The 20143-nt window shown below is 39.6% G+C and overlaps 2 protein-coding genes across 6 annotated transcripts in view; one reads left to right on the top strand and one right to left on the bottom strand.

Annotated features, from left to right (window-relative positions):
- Nucleotides 1-3218, bottom strand: part of RECQL (RecQ like helicase) — a 32880-nt gene extending 29662 nt beyond the window's left edge. The window contains exon 1 of one of the 5 annotated variants that reach the window (XM_043538872.1): nt 3064-3218. The gene's annotated coding sequence lies outside the window, so the exon portion shown is untranslated. Of the gene's footprint in view, nt 1-486; nt 1056-1154; nt 1495-2998 lie in introns of those variants that run through there. The other 4 variants (XM_037915897.2, XM_027833346.3, XM_043538869.1 and 1 more) reach the window with 4 other exon arrangements.
- Nucleotides 3205-18420, top strand: GOLT1B (golgi transport 1B). The gene is made up of 5 exons (XM_037915923.2): nt 3205-3437; nt 8103-8194; nt 10656-10834; nt 13931-14012; nt 15696-18420. The coding sequence occupies exons 1-5, from the start codon at nt 3413-3415 to the stop codon at nt 15732-15734; spliced, it is 417 nt and encodes a 138-aa protein (XP_037771851.1). The 5' UTR covers nt 3205-3412; the 3' UTR covers nt 15735-18420.
- The last annotated feature ends 1723 nt before the right edge of the window (nt 18421-20143 follow it).

Here is a 20143-nt window from a genome sequence, read left to right as displayed (position 1 = left end):
AACAAAAACACACTGATGTTAACTGAATAAATTAATTCACAGGGAAAGGTCAATGACAATGATCGCTAGCACGCTGCCAGACTTTCAAGGTAAGTATTCTGCCAATTTGGGTCCTGAGACAAGTCCTACAGAAGTCAGTGGAAGTCTGTCATGCCCATTAATAGGAATTGGACCATGCTATAAAAACAGTCCACATGCTTTAGTGCAACAAAACAGAGAGATGACTTTTCATAAATGCAACTATAAGAATATCAGAATTAATTACAGTGACCTACTAAACAGCACTGAACCACCATAATGGGACTTATAGAATAACAAACAAAATCCCATAAGAGTTAGAACAGCAGCAAAAAAACTCTTCAATATATTAAGTTAATAAATATTTGCAAATGATATTCCTTCTATTACAGTCTGATCTTCACTGTATTACAGTCAGAAAGTAATACAAAATTAAACAAAACATAAAAATAAGACATCTCCTGTTACCTCAGCAGGAACAGTTATTTGGGGAGAGGAAAAGGAAAAATCCCCCAGCCAACTTCTATTGTCGCTTCCTAAAAACTGATCATAAGATAAAAACATGACCAATGCATGGAACAAATAACAGATTCAGCTAAAATACTTTGTTTTGTCAGAAGATGGAGTCAGAATAACTGAAAGGAGCTCTGCCTTGGACAGAATCAGATTATTGCATAGACTACGCATTTCAGAAAGTATTTGGCAAGACACAGCTATCTACTACATAGGACAGTGGCACTGTTCAGAATCCACTATATCTGATTGTGAATCTGAAATTGACATCATCAATGGGATAACCTCCCTTAATTTTTTAAGCAAGTGAATTTAGCCAGATTGGCAGCAACGTAGACTGTAGTACCCAATTTATCCAAAGGACAGGAATAGAATGAGCAGTGGCAATGCAAGCATCCCTACAAATGCCCTGCAAATGTTAAACTGAGAATCCCCTCTATGAGAGAAAGTTCAGTGCTTATAATGATTCAGTCCTTGGCCTCTCTCTGCTGACACTGCCAAAAAGTGCACCGATTAGTAGTTGCTTTTTCTCTAATGCAGACACTAAGGAACTGAACAAAGGCTACTGACTCATTTCACATCAGTCACTATCTGAAGATTGGTCGGTGGCCTGTTTCACTTACCAATCATGCCTGGATTCAAGCTAGCAGCCTACAGGTGACAAGCGCTGCATCTCACTTGTCAACCAGTTTCCAAAATAAAACCTCAGAAGAGTCAAACTTTAAAAAGAACCATGATGTTAGTAAAACACTGCAAAAAGCTTAAAATTAGATAAACTAAAGCAAGGTTAGCTTCACAAGCAAGCTCTGGCTTATCAAGCTGTGTTAGATAAATTCAACAACAAAAAAGGGAGATGAGATGTTCAGGATCTCATTAAAACACACAACAAAAAAATCTCAAGCTTGCAAAAGTTAAAAAGCATACAGAAGAACATCAGAGTTACAAACACCAGAGTTATGAACTGACCAATCAACCATACACCTCATTTGGAACTGGAAGTACATAATCAGGTGGCAGCAGAGACAAAAAGAAAAGCCAATACAGTACAGTGTTAAAAGTAAACTACTAAAAAAAATAAAAGGAAAGTAACATTTTTTTCTAATAAAGTTTCAAAGCTGTATTAAGTCACTGTTCAGTTGTAAACTTTTATAAGAACAGCTATGACATTTTGCTTAGAGCTGTGAACATTTCAGAGTTACGAACAACCTCCATTCCTGAGGTATTCGTAACTCTGAGGTTCTACTGTACTTACAAGTAACCCAATATAAGTATCAGTCAACAGCAAATAAGAGGAATATGGCAAGTGCAGGAATATCATCATGTCAAGAGATATAATGACCATAAAGATTTTTTTTAAAAGAGAAAGTGCTCAAGTACATGCTCCTCCCCATAGAGAGAGGCAGCTGAACATCTCAAATAGGCTAAGTACAGGCAGAAGATGATTCAGCTGAGTGCACGATGTTTATATGGAAAATGTGCATCTGGCAAACTGTACCAGAATGATCATGTAGTGATTCATTGGTGAATTTCCTTAGGAGAGGGATGGCTAAAGCCAACAGCAGACGGAGCACACGGCAAGCCACAAAAAGGGGAAGGTGAGCACTAGGTGGACAAAGCCTATCCAACCCAGCAGAGAATTTACTGAAGCTGGAGGTAGTGAATTGTTATTTAGCAATGAAGTGTTGGGGGTGTTTTTGCATATGGGACATTCACACCACTTTAAAGAACACCACAGAAAACAGGTATTAATCCAGGGAAGTCCTATGGTCCTGTGTTACACAGTAGAGGCACCGACTCAGTGGGTGCTCAGAGGCTGGAGCACCCACAGTAAAAAAAAATAGTAGCACCCACCCACCGATTAGCTGTTTCGCAGGCCCCACGGATCAGCTCCTCTTCTCCACCCCCCCGCCCCGCCAGCACCTCCCACGATCAGCTGTCTGCCAATGGTCAGGAGGCACTGACAGGAGGGAGGGGAGCAGGGGTGGGGCCTCAGGGGGTGGGGTGGAGGCAGGAAGAAGCAGGGTGGGGGGGAGCCTGGGGGAAGTGGGGGCAGGGCCTCTGGGCGGAGCGGGGTTGGAAAACCCCTGGGGAAAGCTGAAAGTCAGGGCCTGTGTTACTCAGGTCAGACTAGAGGAGCACAATGATTCCTTCTAGCCCTACACCTCTGCGCTTGGGGAGGGGGCGCGGAGAGGGAATTTCCTCAGCTTCTGTTTTAGTCAGTCACTGAAGAGCTCTTGCCCCACACTGGATACCTCGCCCTGCCCCTTCTCTCCCCCTACACCTCGACCCCTCTCCACGTGGGCTCCCCCTGTCCCCTCCCCTCGGGATACCCCTCCATCTCTATCCCTCCCTTTACCCTGCTCCCTCCCGGCGGGGTGCACGTGGGAAGGGACAGGAAGGGGGGAAGGGTGATGGTGACGCCCCTGCCCCTCCTATCCCAGCCCAGCCCAGCCCGACGTGAACTCACCTCTTCCCACGCGCCAGGCTCAGCCCGCCCGTCCTAAGCCCCCACCCCGCTGCCGCCGCACTCGCCTCTCGCTCTCACCAGCGGCGCCTCCGTTTCCCGCGCGCGCGCTCTTTCCCTCCCTTTCCCAGCCCGCCGCAACTTCCGCAGCCGGCTCCGGCCCCGCCCGACCAATCACAGAGCGCGCTCCGCTAGGATTGGTCCGGCTGAGCCCCCGTACTGCGACGGGTGGTGGGAGGGAAGCGAATAAAGTGGGCGTGGATTGGCCCGCCTTCCGCCAATGGGCGGTGCCGGGTAAGAGCGGTGCGGGGGGCTGCGTGTTTCCGGAAGACGTGGCGGCCGCTTCTGCCGCTGCTTCCAGCCACCTCCCCCGCCCCGTTCCCTGCTGCTGCCGCCGCCGCCGGCCTCGCCGCCACCATGATCTCCCTCACCGACACCCAGAGTAAGCGTCCGCCCGGCCCGGCGGCTGCGGGGCTCCGCGCGGGGGCTCCTGAGGGCCGGTTGGCTGCTGGGGGGTGCTGGCTGCGGGGGGGGGGGGGACTCTGGCAGGGAGCTCCCGGGGGGGTTGGGGGGGCTGTTGAGCGGCACGATCTGGACGCCGCTTGCCCGGGCGGCGTCGAGTTCGGGGGCGAGACCGAGCGCGCCTGGCCGCTGCCCCTTTATTCCTGGGCCGGGGTCTGCGCCGCGCTCCCGTGCCGCTTCCTGCGCGCAGCTGAAGAGATGATGGGGGGGCGGGAATCCCCTTCATCCCTGCGGGGCGGGGGAAGGGCCTTGCCGGCTCCAGGGTCGTTTCCGCTCGTCTTCGTCTGGTCACCCTCTCCTCCCGCTGGACACGTGCGCCGGGAGGCCTCTCCAAAACCCGGGATCCCTTGGGCCAGCTTCATGCGCCAAACACGGACTGAAGTCCGAGCAGCCCTGGGAGCGAGGGGTCCAGGGAGCTCTGTGTGTCACTATTTACAGTGTGTTTTCAAACGTCTCCCTTCGACGAGCCAGCCCTGCCTTAGTTCCCCTCTCGTTCGAAAAGGAAAAAATGCCTCAGCCATACTCCCCCACCCTGCATGTGATGAAACGTGGGAGCCATTCCCAGTTAATTTGGAAGACTAAATTTTGAGGCAGTGTATCTAATTGCTCGTACATCCTTTAATAAAACTGGTAGGTTTATAAGCAATGAAATAAAAATTGCACGGTGTTCCGACTTCTGAAGTGAGCTGCAAACATCCCAAGTAAAATTATACAAGTAGCACACATCTGATCAGCCAACAAACTGCATGTCATGAAGCAATCTTGGTAACAAAACCAGAATCTATTAAGACCAGAAGTCAGAGGGCCAGATTTTCTTTACATTAAGGCTCTTTACACTGCTTTGGCAATGTAAAAAGCCTTTAAAGTGAGTGTAAAGCACAATGTATATTTGCATAAGAACATAAAAACGGCTACAGACGGTCAGATCAATGGCCCATCTAGCCCAGTATCCTGCCTTCCAACTGTGGCCGATGACAGATGCTTCAACGGGAATGAACAGAACAAGGCAGTCATCAAGTGATCCATCCTCTGTCCAGTCCCAACATCTGGCACTCAGAGGCTTAGGGGTACCCAGAGCATGAGATTGCATCCCTGACCATTGCTGCTAATAACTGCTGATTACTAAATTACTGCTAATTAAATTTTCCATGAATTTATCTTATTCTTTTTTTAGTCCAGTTAGTTTTTTCCTTCACAATATCCTCTCGCAACGAGTTCCACATGTTGACTAAGCATTGTGTGAAGAAGTACATCCTTATGTTTGTTTAAATCTGCTGCCTATTAATTTCATTGAGTGACCCCTGGTTCTTGTGTTATGCGAAGGGGTAAATAACACTTCTTTATTCACTCTCTCTACATCATTCATGATTTTATAGACCTCTGACATATCCACCATAGTCATTTTTTTTCAAAGCTGAACAGTCCCAATCTTTTCAATCTCTTCTCATATGGAAGCTGTTTCATACCCCTAATCATTTCTGTTGCCCTTCTCTGTACTTTTTCCAGTTCTAATATATCTGTTTAGAGATGGGGCAACCAGAACTGCACTCAGTATTCAAGTTGTGGGCGTACTATGGATTTATATAGGCACATTATGATATTTTCCATTTTATTATCTATCCCTTTCCTAATGGTTCCTAGCATTATCTTTTTTGACTGCTGCTACACACTGAGCAGATGTTTTCACAGAACTATTCACAATGATTCCAAGATCTATTATGACTCAAGGAAGCTAATGCAGACCCCATCATTTTGTATGTATCATTGGGATTACGTTTTCCAATGTGCATTACTTTTCACTTATCAACACTGAATTTCTTCTGCCATTTTGTTACCCAGTCACCCAGTTTTGTGAGATCCCTTTGTAACTCTTTGCTTTGGACTTAACTATCATAACTAATTTTGTCTCATCTGTAAACCTTGCCACCTCAATGCTTATTCCTTTTTCCAGATCATTTATGAATATGTTGAATAGCACTGGTCCCAGTACAGATCCTTGGGGAACCTGCTATTTACCCATCTCCACTGTGAAAATTTACCATTTATTCCTACCCTTTATTTCCTATCTTTTAACCAGTTATTGATCCATGACAAGGCTTCCCCTCTTATCCTATGACTGTCTACTTTGGTTAAGAGCCTTTTGTGAGGGACCTTGTACTTTGACTTTCAGAAAGCCTTTGACACTATATCTTCTCGATCACCCTTGTTCACATGATTTTTGACATCTTCAAAAATTGATGAGGCCTGATTTTCCTTTACAAAAACTGTGTTGACTCTTCCCCAACATATCACGTTCACCTATGTATCTGATAATTCTGTTCTTTGCTGTAGTTTCAAACAATTTGCCCGATATTAAAATGACAGTCTTACTGGCCTGTAATTGCCTGGATTGCCTCTGGAGACTTTTTTTAAATTGGCCTTCCACCGGCTGTCCTCTAGTCATTTGGCACAGAGGTTGATTTAAGCCATAGGTTACATACCACAGTTAGTAGTTCTGAAGGCGCTCAGATATGAAATTGCACAACTCTTGGGTGAATATCATCTCATCCTGGCAAATTATTACTGTTTAATTTATCAATTTGTTCAAAAACCAACTTTCTTGATAACCTCAATTTGTGACAGTTCCTCAGATTTGTCAGCTAAAAAGAATAGCTCAGGTGTGAGAATACTCCCTCACATCCTTTGCAGTGAAAACGGATGCAAAGAACTCATTTAACTTCACCACAAGGGCCTTGTCTTCCTTGACTGCTCCTTTAGCACCGAGATCGTCCAGTAGTCCCACTGATTGTTTGGAAGACTTCCTGCTTCTGATCTACTTAAAAAACAAAAAATGATAGTAATTGCAATGGCTGTTGCGGGTTGGTCTGTTTCTCTCACCAAAGTATTGTCACTGCATCTTGTGCAGTATGTTCAGGAATTCATCTCTCATCGGCCTGTGACTAGTATATTAGTCCTATGGCTAGCAGGTGTCTGGTACATCTTTCAAGACCTGCTTCCTGGTAGCGGTTGATGCTTCATCTCTTTTTCAGAATTCAGATTGATAAGGACATCCATGATGTTTCTCTTTGCTAGTGTGACTGGAGTTGGGGAAGAGGGCAGATTCCAATTACAGTCCTCAGTCATTAATTGATTTTGATATATTTAAGTTTATAGTGAAATATGGGTGTATATATTTTGAACATCAGATTAGGGTGTGGATTTTTACAGTATCTTTTAACAGAACATCTAAAGTAATAATCTTGTCCTTGTAATAGTAGTGCAAATTTAATTACAGGTAGATCTGAAATCTGTTTGCAATCAAAATGAAAATTGAAGCAAATTTTAAAAATATGTGCTGTTACAAGTCAGTCCACAGAATATAATTTGGATATCAAATGGTGTTAAACAATATTGAGAGATGAGCTCACAAAAGAAAGGAAGTTAAAAGCTATCAGAGTAGATATAGCTACACAGAGGCATTGTGAAATCTTCTACTATTGCTAGTAAGTGGAAGTGCTAGACTATATAAGCTGCCAATGGTTTTACCCCTGTGCTGTCTGACCAAGATAAGAAGACACTGGGTATGTCTATGCTGCATTTAAAAACTTGCTGCTGGCAGTGCCACCTGACTCAGGCTGATGGGGCTTGAGCTAAGAGCCTGTTGCAGTTGCAGTGTAGATGCTTGGGCTGGAGCCTGGGCCCTAGGACCTTGCTAGGTGGGAGGGCCCCAGAGCTCAGGCTTCAGTCTGAGCAGGAACCTCCATGCTGCAATTAAACAGCCCCTTAGCCCAAATGAGTCAGCTGGCACAGGCCAGCTGCAGGTGTCTAATTGTGATTAAAACATTGTCACCCAGTTTACACTAGTGCTAGGACTGTTGAAGCTTTGCTGCTATTCAAGCAGGTGTAGGAGAACTTTACAGAAACCTCAATCTAAATGAGGCCAAAGGCCTAAACTTGCAGCCATTTGTGTTTTGATTTTGATTACTGTTGCAGAGAAGAATCTTGTAGGTTTGATCTTCAGGCATCCCTACTGAAACTTACCTTGCAGTGTAATCTAACATATGTCTAAAGAACTATAATTTTAAAAACTCAAACTTTGATTTACTAACAGGTCACTCAAAATCAATGATAAAGCTGTGTTTGTTTTCATCTACAGAATTCCGATATACACATGCACAATTGTGTGTATATGCTGAAGTCTGTTTCAACATATAACTTCCAATTTAGTGACGTATTGCACAATATACAGTACACTTCAGGTTTCAGAGTAATACACTTCTTATAAATCACATCATCAAAGAAGTCTCTGTTAGTTAAAATCACAACATTTATGACAAATTGGAAGCTTTAAAATGAATTGTTATCTGAAAACTTCTTGAAGCAGGACCTACTTTATTTTCCATGCTTGTAACAATTTAAATATGGCCATAGCGAATTCTACCTAACTTCCCCCCCACATCAAGAGGAACTAAATATTTCCACATTTTACATTAATTTTTGCAACCTATTCATGTCAACTCTTAATTTGTGAAATAAATTTTCTTATTTATGTGCATCGGTGCTACTCTTTTACTAACCTTTTTTAAATATTTTTTTTGTATTGCAGAGATTGGAATGGGATTAACGGGCTTTGGTGTGTTTTTCCTTTTCTTTGGAATGATTCTCTTTTTTGACAAAGCACTTTTGGCTATTGGAAATGTAAGTGTTTGCTGTTCACATTTTAGTTTATACACAGTTTCGACGTGGAAGGGTAGAGTATTTTAAGTACATGATGCATTTGTATTAAATGTTCCCCTTTGAGATTTTTTTTTTTTAATCAAATGGAAACTGAGCCTTGGAAAATAGACTCATAGAACCCTAGGTTTAGAAGGGGCAAGGGTCATCTCGTCTAATCCCTGCCAAGATGCAGAATTTGTTGTGTCTAAATCATCCAAGACAAATGGCTAACCAGCCTCCTTTTGAAAACCTCCACTGAAGGAGCTTCCATGACCTCCCAAGGGAATCTGTTCCATTGTCCTACTGCTCTTACAGTTACATTTTTTTTCCCTGAGATATAATCTAAATCTGCTATACTAAAGCAGAATCTGGTATAAGAGAGAGATTATGTTCAGTGGCTTAAGTGCTCAACTTCCACTGACACTGAAAGTTAAACCAATCCCCCCATCACTCTAAAGATGGTACCACTGAGTCAGACTTAAGTTTCTTCACTGTGACTGACTCATGCTGCAGCCACTTGTTTCACAGATTCTATAGATTACATTGCTCGGATTGACTGTCATGTGTAGGTCTACACAGCAAAGAAAACCCGTGGCTGGCCTGTGGGGCTGTTTCATTGCTGTGTAGATTTCCGGGCTGGGACTGGAGCATATGTAGGACCTTGTGAGGTGGGAGGATCCCGGAGCTCAGGCTGCAGCCCGAGCCAGGAAGTCTACACAGCAGTGAAACAGCCCTGCATCCTGAGCCCTCTGAGCCTGAGTCTGCTGACACAGGTCAGCCACAGGATTTTCTATGCTGTGTAGATGTACCCTCTGACACCTTTTTTACAGTCCTGTATGTAAGATAACTTAATAGAATTTGCATATTTATTTCCATCTAAGAACCCTAATATTCTGTAAACACTAACAAATTTAGCCTCTTAACACTTTTTGGAGGTAGAGAAGTATAATTAAGTGAAAATTGCTAATAATAAATTGAAAAAAACACCTCTTGTCTATGGTGTGTAGGAACTTTTACTAGTCAGTGCCTTCATCTTCTGCAGTTTTTATTTTTCACTTAAAAAATTAAATGTCTTGCTTCTGCAGTAGATAACTTTCCCACATTAACTGAATATAAACTGATGTGATGTTGCCTTTCTAAATATGACACTTCCAGTGCTTCTGCTGTTCACAGCTTTGTCCATCTGCAGGAGATGAAAACTAACTAGAGAATTGTCGTTTTTCAATTGTTGCTATTCAGAACAATTCTTCACTCTGTTGCTACTGCTTGTGGAAGCTAGCAACAGCAGGGCAAATGTGGAAGCTGTTCACTGAATGAAAGTCCCAAAATATATACTTGGAGGTGGGTATAATCGCAGAAGTCCCTACCCCTACGGTATCAAGAAAGAGAATTTGTATATTGCAAAACATACATAAAATAAATATTTGGAATACAAAAGGAAAAACCAAAAATATAGGGCAGGAGGTAAATAACTCAGTATAGGGAAAGTGATATAAAGTGGGAGAGAGAGAGAGAGAGAGAAAGTAAAGAGCAAACAGAACTGAAGACAACACAAGAAAAGATCAATTTTTTCCTTTCCTGTAAGGATATTATGAGTGATACCAGGAAGAGAAAAAGATGCAACAAGAGAGCAATATGAGAAGAGTAAAAGTGCCATAGTACATGTGTGTTATTCCTTTAAAATGTAGCTGGTGTGGCTTTGAGGGTTTTGCAGCACAAGTAGGTTTCACTCTAGCTAGTAGGGTTAATTCTCAGACTGGCAGGTGGCAGTTGTGATTAGAGAAAGATAATTAGACACTGATAGCTTAGTGTCAACTATTGTCAATGGAACAACTTGGTCAAACAAGGTAAGTAGCATTTATTCTATAACAGTGATAGATCGATAAACTAATATCAAAGCTGAGATTGTAGTGAAAAACAAGGAGCATCAAGGCTGATACTTTATCTTCAATTCTTCCCATTATGTTATAATGAATGTGCTTAAATATCTATAAACATCATGCATATGCATTATGTTGACCCACAGCAGCTAAATACAAGTTATGGAAGGTGAGTCAGTGACTTTAAAGAAACACTGCCAAGGTTAGTAGAGCAAAATATGATCTGCCACTTACTAAGGCTTGTGTACACTAAAAGTGCTAGATAGTCCAAGGCTTCAGCATTGGTCAGGGACATGATTAGGGTCATGACTACATTAGAAAATACATGCTTTAATTTTTGGAGATAACTCTTGTCATAGAGACTCCTGACATGGTTGTATTTGTAATGTAGATGCTTTGTGTATCAAATTTACAAACGGTGAAGGAAATGGGATTGAAGTAAATACTTCCACATCATAAGACTTCCTGCTTTGTAGAATGGTTCTGAAATATTTGTAAAACCCTAAATCCATTTGGAATATATTCTCTCATTCATTGTTGGATTTGTCTCTTGTCTCTTTCAGGTTTTATTTGTGGCTGGCTTGGCTTTTGTTATTGGTTTAGAAAGAACATTTAGATTCTTCTTCCAAAAACACAAAATGAAAGCAACAGGCTTTTTCCTGGGTGGCGTGCTTATAGTTCTCATTGGTTGGCCCTTGATAGGAATGATCCTTGAAATTTATGGATTTTTCCTTTTATTCAGGTAAGACTTTTTTAAAATGGGGTTCTTCATTGGTATCTTTTTGTTATTAGGAGGAAATGTTTTTCCTAATTTGGCAGCATTCGCTGATTCCACAACAGTTGCTAAACTGCAATTTCATCTCTAAGCACGCTTTTTATAATTTATACAAATTCTTAATTTGTATTTGTAACAACCTGGAACTGGATGTGTACTAGTTTGATACTTTTAAAATCAACATTACCTAAATCTGTTTGATATTTGTTACATTGTTTCTTTTGTGTGAAAAATTGCGCATGGCAATTTCACACTCTTCTCTCCCCCTCTCTGCCCCCCCCCCCCCCCCCCGCCCCCTCCACCAAGCAAGGATTTTCTTTTAAAGGAGTATCCTTTGGGCCTACAGTGTGGACTTTGTCTAATTTAAACACCACCCCCAGTAAAAACCCAGTTTAAATCCGAAGAAACACAATATTCTTTTTTTTGGGGGGGGGGAGGACGATACTTATTTTATTTAAACGTTTCCTTCTAGTGTTTGGAACCTTGGTATTGTGCTAGTGTATGAGAAACAGAAACTAAAACCTACTTGTTTTTGTTATCCAGTCACCTTATGTCTCATACTGCTTATGCCTAGCATAATCACTTAAAATGGAGCAGCATTTTGTTATATGGTTAACAAAAGTGAGTTATATAAATCTGAAAAATCATTATGTAATTATAGTAAGTTTCGTACTTGTGCCTAGCGTTCCCATAAGAAGCCATTCATCATTTTTCTTCATATCACGTCTGACTTGCTGAAATCCCCATCCTTTGGAGGGAAAGAGGAAAATGTCATATAGATGACACTATAGACCTTTTTGAATTTAACCCTGAACTTCTGATTAAATCAAAACTATTTAACTGAAATGGTCATGTGTCTCATGACTGCAGTATAGTAATCACTAAAGCTTTTACTATGGTGCTGCAGTGGCAGGTGAAAATTAATGCAGTTGCTGTGGAAGTCAAAGGAAATGTGACTTGGCTCATAATATCTTTAACTCACTAAAGTTGGATATATAGTCCTATATTTAAACACTTAGGTTGGGAATTTCAAAAGCGCTCAACATTGACCTGCCTTTGCTCCTCCTAAAATCAATAGAATTTTTATTGTTGACTTCAGTGGGAGGAGAGCTATGCCAAAAGCAGAATGCTTTTAAAAAGTCCCATCCTTAGATCTTCCCTGTTTTTGTTGGTCCAAGTTATTTCATCCTTAACTTGCGAAGTATTTCATGTTTTGCAAATGGTTATGCATTGGTCTAAGACTTCCTTCAGTAATTGGTATGTTAACAAAGAGGCAGTTTTGCTTTAGTCACTTGTAAATTGACTCTTAAATTTTGTTTTAAAGTTGTAAAAGCATATGTACCTCATCGCATCTTTAGGGAATCATAATTAGGGTACCGTCTCTGTCACAGATTCTGTGGCGCTGGCAGTGGTCCCTGGCTGGCCGGTGCAGCCATGGTCTGCTGGCCCCAGCAGCGCTTCCCGACCAGCCGGCCGGAGTGGCAGCAGTCCCCGGCTGGAGCAGCCGCAGCCCTGGGCAGTTTATTGCCCATGACCTGTCCTTGAGTTTTACTAAAAATACTATGACTAAATCGTAGCCTTAATCATAATATGAATTATTTCACTGAGTGTATTAAAATGGTTTATTTTAATGTGCTATTTGCATCTCTGATCAGCCACTTCGAAGCTAGAAAAATTGCTTTGGTAACATTTGAAAGCTTTAAAAGCAGCAAAGGACATTTAAAAAAAATCTGAAATGTTGTCTGTGGTGGTACATCATGTCTCAACAGTGCTTGCTGTGTGACAGCAGTTTAATATATATGAAAGAACAATTTCTAAAATAATGAAGTGGCTAAAATTAATGCTACACAGAGTCCTACCACAATCTTTTAAAGGAGAACAATTAGATTATTTATTAACTAAGGGACATTAAATAGCTCTCATAGTCTTACTTTCAAACCTAAAAGACTTTGGAGTGTAAAGGCACTAAACTTTAATTTAACTCTTTTCTTGACACTTGGTAAATCTAAAATTTGTTCTAAAACAAATGGTTGCTATTTCTTACCCCATCTCCACTATGGTGCTGCATTTGTTACATCACTCTGACTTCCGTAACAGGGTACCGTATCAAAAAAATAGGTGTCTGCTGCAGAATCAAATAGGAAGAATAAGCTCTCTCCCAGGCATCAGTTTGAAATGGCAAAAGAAACACAGGAAATAACTGGTCAAATGCATAGCTTTTTACGTAAACTTTCTTTTTCAAATTTGCTTTAGTAGTCCCCCTTGGAATTACAGTAGAATCTCACAAGTTCTCACATAGCTAATCTGTATATCGCATAATTTATTCAAACAGCTGTACTCCTACTTCTCAGAAAATGTCTAATAAATAGCTGCTGTACTGAGGCCTTCATTACTTTATAAAATGCATTTGCACTACGTTAATGATATACTATAAACTATCGAATAGGTTAAACACATTTGTCAAAACAAGTGAACAGATGGTATTTTAATGGTAGAGCCTTTGTTTTTGTAATTATTTGCTTGTTAAATTTGGTAATCTGCAGTGAGTCCCAGGTTAGTCAGTAAGTTTCTCAAAACTTTAAACATTGTGAGAGAATTTCTTTCCCATTAAAACATCGAATCAGCCCATGCATCTGTCCTAATGTACCATAGTGTCAGCTTCTGAAATAATTTAATCCTATATTTGGGCATAAAAGTAACTGGTGAAATGTACTAAATATTGGTGGGATTTTCAAAAGTACTCCAGTTTTACGATTGCAGGCCCTAGTGACTTCAACGTGCTCCAAACTCACTTAGGTACTTTATAAAATCCTACCTCTATTGGGTGAGATTTTCAAAACATTTAAAGGGGGGGGGCTTTTGAATATTGTATTTTTTCCTGCCACTACTTTCTCTCCGTCCCCTCCTGAATTAGCAGATCCCATATTTTCTACTAACAAGATACAAGTAATTTTTTTAATGCAATCTCACTTCAAATAACTCATTTTTTCGTCCAATCTAATATGTGAGAATAATATCACATCATGTTAAACCTATGTAACTTCAGAATCTTTTTGTTTAAAGGGGTTTCTTTCCTGTGGTGGTTGGTTTTATTAGAAGAGTGCCAGTCCTTGGATATCTCTTGAATTTACCTGGTATAAGCTCGGTAAGTATTCATCTACTTAACATTAAGTTTGAATCTTTTTGTTCAATGCATGGTGGTTGTACATTTAGCAAATAATAATGCAGAAATACTATGCATGTAGTCATAGACCAATAAATGGTTACTGTGTATGCTTTTTGTACAGTTCTTGCACCATACAAGTCATATTCAATCCTAAAGAAGAGATTAAAATAAAATGAATTTCCACTGAAGCCTCAAAAGTAAAGAGACTTATAGCTGATTATCCCTGCATCATTATACTCAAGTTTTGAATTACATATGCGTGTTACAAATGCCAATGATCTGAGACTCCGTTATTCGGGTACACCAGTGGGTCAAAAATAACGTTGGGGCGGTGACTTAGGTTTTTGTTTGATCTACTTTATTTTGCGTAAGTTAAACATTAAAAAGCCTCAGAGTAATTTCAAATTGCTCTCTTTCAGTCTAGCATAGACCTTCAAGATGGGTCACGAATATGCCTAGTTGCTGTCTCTAGGCACCAGCATCCTTTGTGTAGGTCCTTTGGTACCATATTAGTAAATGGATTTTTTGAATGAGATCTGTGGGTATAATTCATTGGGCTAATTCATAATGCCAGAAGAACAATCGTGATGTAGCATGTTGATGGCTGGAAGTAGAGCCTTGTCTATGCTAATGCAGGCATAATAAGGAAATAGACTAGATATATTATTTTTTACTATATGGTAAAGTGAAAACGTTGTTGGATCCATAAACTTTCATGTGATACATAATCATTTAATTAATACTTATTCAGGTCCACTATGCTTGGGATAAGTTTTGCCATTTACTAAGACTGTTTTTTTTTTTTCAAATGTCATTTGTCATTCTTTTAACGAAATAGCCAGGGAATAGAAGAGAGGCAAATAGTACTCGAGAGAGGGTAACCTAGGATTTGTACTGTGCATACGTCTCTTTATATTTGGAAATTTGTAATTGTAAGTGTTTTAACCTTAGTCTTGAAAGCTACTGTTTAATACATACATTGTAAAATTCAGAAGCTGTACAACTAAGACATACAAAGTCCAGTTTGCAAAGATTGATTCATTTTAAAGTTCAAATTCATCTGTTTGAATGTTGTAGTCTAACAGTTCCAGGCCAAGGTCTGGCTTGTAATCCATGATCAATTGAACGTTCCACTCAGCAATTGATCTTACCTATATATATAAATTGATCTTAATTGGGTTAAATCCTGTTTAAAAAGATAATTGTTAATGTTTTATTCAAAGCCTACGTAGGCTCAGAAGAGAATCCACAGTAATGGTCAGTTGAAATATCTTATTTGGTCTGTTAATGCATGAGTGGCTGATATTTTTTTCTTTTAGTTAATTAATTGTTATTTTATTTTGGCCATTAAGCTAGCAGTGTTACCTGCATTTTTCTAATTTATGTTTTCATTCTGTTGCATCTTCATGTTGCACCGTTAATATCCATGAAAAACGTATCATGCAGAAACACAAATTGCACTGTAAGATATTTTTAATGTCTACAAATTTATAAATCTCTCATGAGACCTTGGTTAGTACTATTTGACTATAATCATTTTCAGTCACCTACTAAATGTGCACAAGTACTAATTTATAGTTCTGAGAGAGCATTTTGAATGTACATGCATAAACATATGCAGGTAACTTAAAGAATGATTTTTTTGTCTCTTCTCTCCCACAGCTTGTAGATAAAGCTGGAGAAAGCAACAACATGGTATAATGACAAGTGGGCAGAAGGCTGGTGTTAAATTTATTGTATTATTTATAAAGCTTTTGAAGAATATTCAGCACAAAGATTAAATTGTGTACAAAGGAAAAGCTTGTAATGTTCTTTACATAAAAGTTTAATTTAAAATGTATAGTCTACAGAATACATCATTAGACAAGAAGCTCAGCAAGCATGCTTCTGAGACAAGCTACTCCAAGAATTTGGGAAGTAAACTGAAGAGGTGAAAGTCATGGGATAACCCATGCCACAACTGTTCAAGACTGTTTGATGCTTTTGGAAAATATTCTAAACATAATGAACCCTCATGGAACTAACGGTGCCTGTACTTTACCTCCTTATTTTGAAGGTTTGGTAGAGTAAACAGGTCTTTATTTTTAAGGTGTTCCCCTTCTACCTACCCAACCCCCACCACCTGCCACATCCCCCCCCCCCAAAAAGGGGGGGGGCGGGTAAAAAATATTACCTGTTTAACAAAAGATGTCTTTCTTGCATAAAAGTTAAGATGGACAGTCATTTTTAAGTATATGTAACAACAAAGGAAACCCCTCTACACTTCTACTGTAAACATTTTTGTAAATATGTGGCTAAAATAAAACTTCATTGTCCTCTTCGTGTTTCATAGCCAAATGTAAGTTGATTGGATTTGCCTTCAGTTTTGGAATATGCAAAAGGTCAGTCTTTACTAACTTCAGTCTAAAATTGCAATTGGTTCAGAAGTTGTACAGTTTAGCTGGGAACTCTTGAAACTGACTTACACGCCTTTGGATTTTTTTTCCTCCTTGACTCATGTTATGTCTGCACATCAAGATGAGGATGTAGCTCTTTATTATTGAATAAACGTTTGCATATCCTGTTTAGTTCATGAAATAATGCATTTGGTTTCACACAAACCCTGTGAAATATACCCTATTTAAATATGAAACATGTTTTCAAATAGTTGGAAGCCCAGGCTTCTTTTTGCCATAGGACTACAAGTTACAAATCGTATTTTTTACAGTAATAAAATGAAAACTTTAAACTCTGTGTGTGAGAGTTTCTGGAAAATTGAATTTAACAAATTAACTGAAAAACAAATGCCAGTCCGAGTGTCTGTCTATATGACTTAGTTGCTGCTTGATTTCCGTCATTTTTAAATTATTTATCCCATCAATCATGAAAGCAATTAGGCAACTATAGAGCATGTATCTGATCTGGACTATAATTTTCTTTGGCTTGAATTGAGGTAAATGAAGATTGCATTTAAAGTGCGAGTAGTGATTTTTCTAATTTTGTTGGGATGTCTAACATGCATTCCAATAAATCTAGATTCATAGTATTTTTCACTGAAAGTCATCAGCAAGTAACTTGTATCTGTCCATACATTGACTTTAGCAGTTTCTCAGAATTTTTTGACTCAAGTAGCTATAGTCTCATCAATCTAATAAGTGATTCTTTTGCAAAGTTAGAAAATACCAAACTAATTTTTTATGTTTTTAAGGTGGGACAAGCCATCACATACAAAATATACATTTTTGGAAGTAGTTTAAAAACATCTTTGTATATGTGGTGGATTTTCCAGTTGCAGACGTATAAATCACCATGGATTATTTTCTAAATTTCCCCATTTACTTTGTTTTCTTCTGGGGAACAAGATGGTGGAAGATAAAATGCAAAACTCTTTGGGAACAAAATGAATAGGGCGATAACCTTGTAGCCCAGTACATCTTTTAAGTTTAGTCAGTGCGCATTATGGCTTTTTAATTTTAATAATGAAAGAACTTGGTTGTGGGTTGGGTTTTTTGGTTTGTTATATTCCTGATGGCATGTGTGTTAATTTACAAACAGGACTAAATATGACTTGTGGCTCCTACCTCAAGAGAAGAATCAATTTTAATTGCCCCTGTTATCTGTTGTGTTTCAAGCATCACGTTTCTAACACTAGTTACATAATTTACTTTCTGAACAACCAAATGGGCTTGAAATACTAGTCTGCATCATGGGTATCAAAAACATTTTTTTTAAAATCAGACAATGTACTTCATTTACAATAGATGTGGGAAAATGCTGCGGTCTTTATTCTTGTTTTCTAATAGGTAATCTAAAGTGCAAACGCTGGATTGTACCACATGACTGTGTTTTGTAGCCCTTTTTGGAAGCAAATTGCTTGATAAATTTATGCCAAGTACCTTCTTCCACAAGAACTTTGGACAGAATCTTTAAGATGTGACAATGTCTTGCTGTTCCATGATCTCTCAGCCCTTCGGTGAAATACAGAGGTCTGCAATTCACCTCACTTCTACTTGAATTCACTGTTTTACATCAAGTGTCAGCATAAGTGGTGCTCATTTTTTGTCAGGAATGAGATTGACAAATGTACTACTCAACTGAGAGGGGACAACATTGTGTGTAGCATTTTGCAGTCTGTATCCCTCAAGGTAACATAGTCTCAAAGACAAACATCAGTTTTGCCAAGTACCTGTAAGTGGTGGGGAAGAAGTCAAAACTACTCCTTAGCCTTAAGTGTTTCTGTCATTGCAAAAATGTATCTTCTGTAACAGAAACATATTTGGAGCATTTCCTCTTTTAAATGTAATTTATAATTGCTGCGTTAAGGCTCACTAACAGATCTGTCCTGAGCAGATGAATACTGTAAATACACTTGTCATACCTTGAATAAATGAGTACTTTTTTCTATTAATTGTTCATGTCGTCTTATTTTTTAACTGCCACATCTTGGAAGAAAATATTCTATACCATTTTGCTTGCAGGAAGAGGGACACTGCAGTTATCTGTGTTGCTGGATTGCATAGTGGAGCATATGGAGTCTGGAATGAGTGTCTTGTATTGGATCTTTGGAACATTGTTGTAGCCCGTGTTGGTCCCAGGATATTGGAGAGACAATATGGGCGAGGCAATATCTTTTATTGGACCAACTTCTGTTGGTGAAAGAGACAAGCTTTTGAGCTACACAAAGCTCTGTGTGACTGGAAAGATATTACTTCACCCACGTTGTCTCTTTTTCTTTGTATTAAATCTGTCAGACAAGCATTTATTAGGTAGGCATCCCCATTGCTACTGTAAATATCATCTTAGTATTTAACCAAATTTTTATAATTTTTATAAAATTATAAATTATTTACACAATTTTTATAAGCAGCATTCAAAGAAGCAGTGTGGTTCAGGGGTTAAGGTACTCAACTGAGACTCAAGGCCTATATTCCATTCCTTGCTCTGTCACTGACCTACTGGGTAGCCCTAGACATCTCACTTCCCATCCTTCTGTTTTCTCTTCCAGCCTTGTCTGTTTAGGGTCCGTTTACACAGCAAAGAAAAACCTCTGGGTGGCCCATGCCATCCGGCTTGGGCTGCAGGGGGCTATGTCATTGCTGAGTAGACTTTCAGGCTTGGGCTGGAGCCCAACTCTGGGACCCTCCCACCCTGCAAGGCCTGAGTTCCGTAGGCCTGAGTTGGCTGGCAAGAGCCAGACACAGGTTTTTTGTTGCTGTGTAAACATACCGTTAGCTAGTTCCTGCCCAAGAACTGACAATTTCTGAGCTTGTACAGTGCCTAGCACAATGTGGCCTCACTCTCAATTGAGGTCTCTAGGTGCTACTCTAATATAAATACAGTAACTGTTACATTTAAGCAGCATGATAGAATGTTTTAATTTTTAAAATTTGAGATACATGATATCAATGCTAAACCTACTCTTTTGCTTATTGGCATTTAACTGTGCTAAGCAGCTGTGCCTGATGCCTTGGTTTAATTTGAGATGGGTAGCATGTCCCAACTATGACCAAGGCATGCCCACAGCTATGTTTCTAGCTGTAATGATTCCAAGAAACTTGTCTTGCATCTACAGTAAAGATCTAAATAAAGGCAGGGCCATCGTAGAGTAACAAATAATCATTTCTTGACAAGTTCCATAGCTGCAAAATATACATCATTTTTTCCTGACTGAAATGCCTAACAGGCAGGGCTGAGGAAAAGAGAGACAACAGTGTCAGACCAGCTGACTTAACTGTTCTCCAAAGAGGGATAAATGCCTAGTTTGGTTAAAACTCTCCCTATAATAAGGACAATGTGAATATATGGCTCAAAATACAAATTAAATGTTAATTAAAACCAACCATTGCTGATACCAAAAAAAAAAAAATCTTAATTTTGCTCTAAGTACCTCCATCCCTTTATTAGAATGGGAGGTGGAGAATAGCCTAATAAAACTACAGAATTCCATGTATTGAACAGGGACAACATCAATTGATTTTAAACAGGAAAAACAAATACTCATACCACTTGGAAACTTAGAACACTTTTAAAAAAAAAAATAGGAGGACCCAATTTGACTCACTTTCCAGGCTGAGGTGATTCAAATATACTATTTAAAACTTGAATGAAATACCTAATAGGGACTATATGGC

Source organism: Chelonia mydas, chromosome 1 (genome assembly GCF_015237465.2).
Source record: "Chelonia mydas isolate rCheMyd1 chromosome 1, rCheMyd1.pri.v2, whole genome shotgun sequence".
Taxonomy (NCBI): domain Eukaryota; kingdom Metazoa; phylum Chordata; order Testudines; family Cheloniidae; genus Chelonia; species Chelonia mydas.
The sequence above is the reverse complement of the archived record's forward strand: the minus strand, read 5'-3'. Positions and strand labels throughout refer to the sequence as shown.

Bases quoted from the DNA above. Each gene is read 5' to 3' on its own strand.
- GOLT1B (XM_037915923.2), top strand. From the start codon at position 3,413: ATGATCTCCCTCACCGACACCCAGA. The intron at 3,438-8,102 runs GTAAGCGTCCGC...TTTGTATTGCAG, and splicing joins CTCCCTCACCGACACCCAGA to AGATTGGAATGGGATTAACG. The intron at 14,013-15,695 runs GTAAGTATTCAT...TCTCTCCCACAG, and splicing joins ATTTACCTGGTATAAGCTCG to CTTGTAGATAAAGCTGGAGA.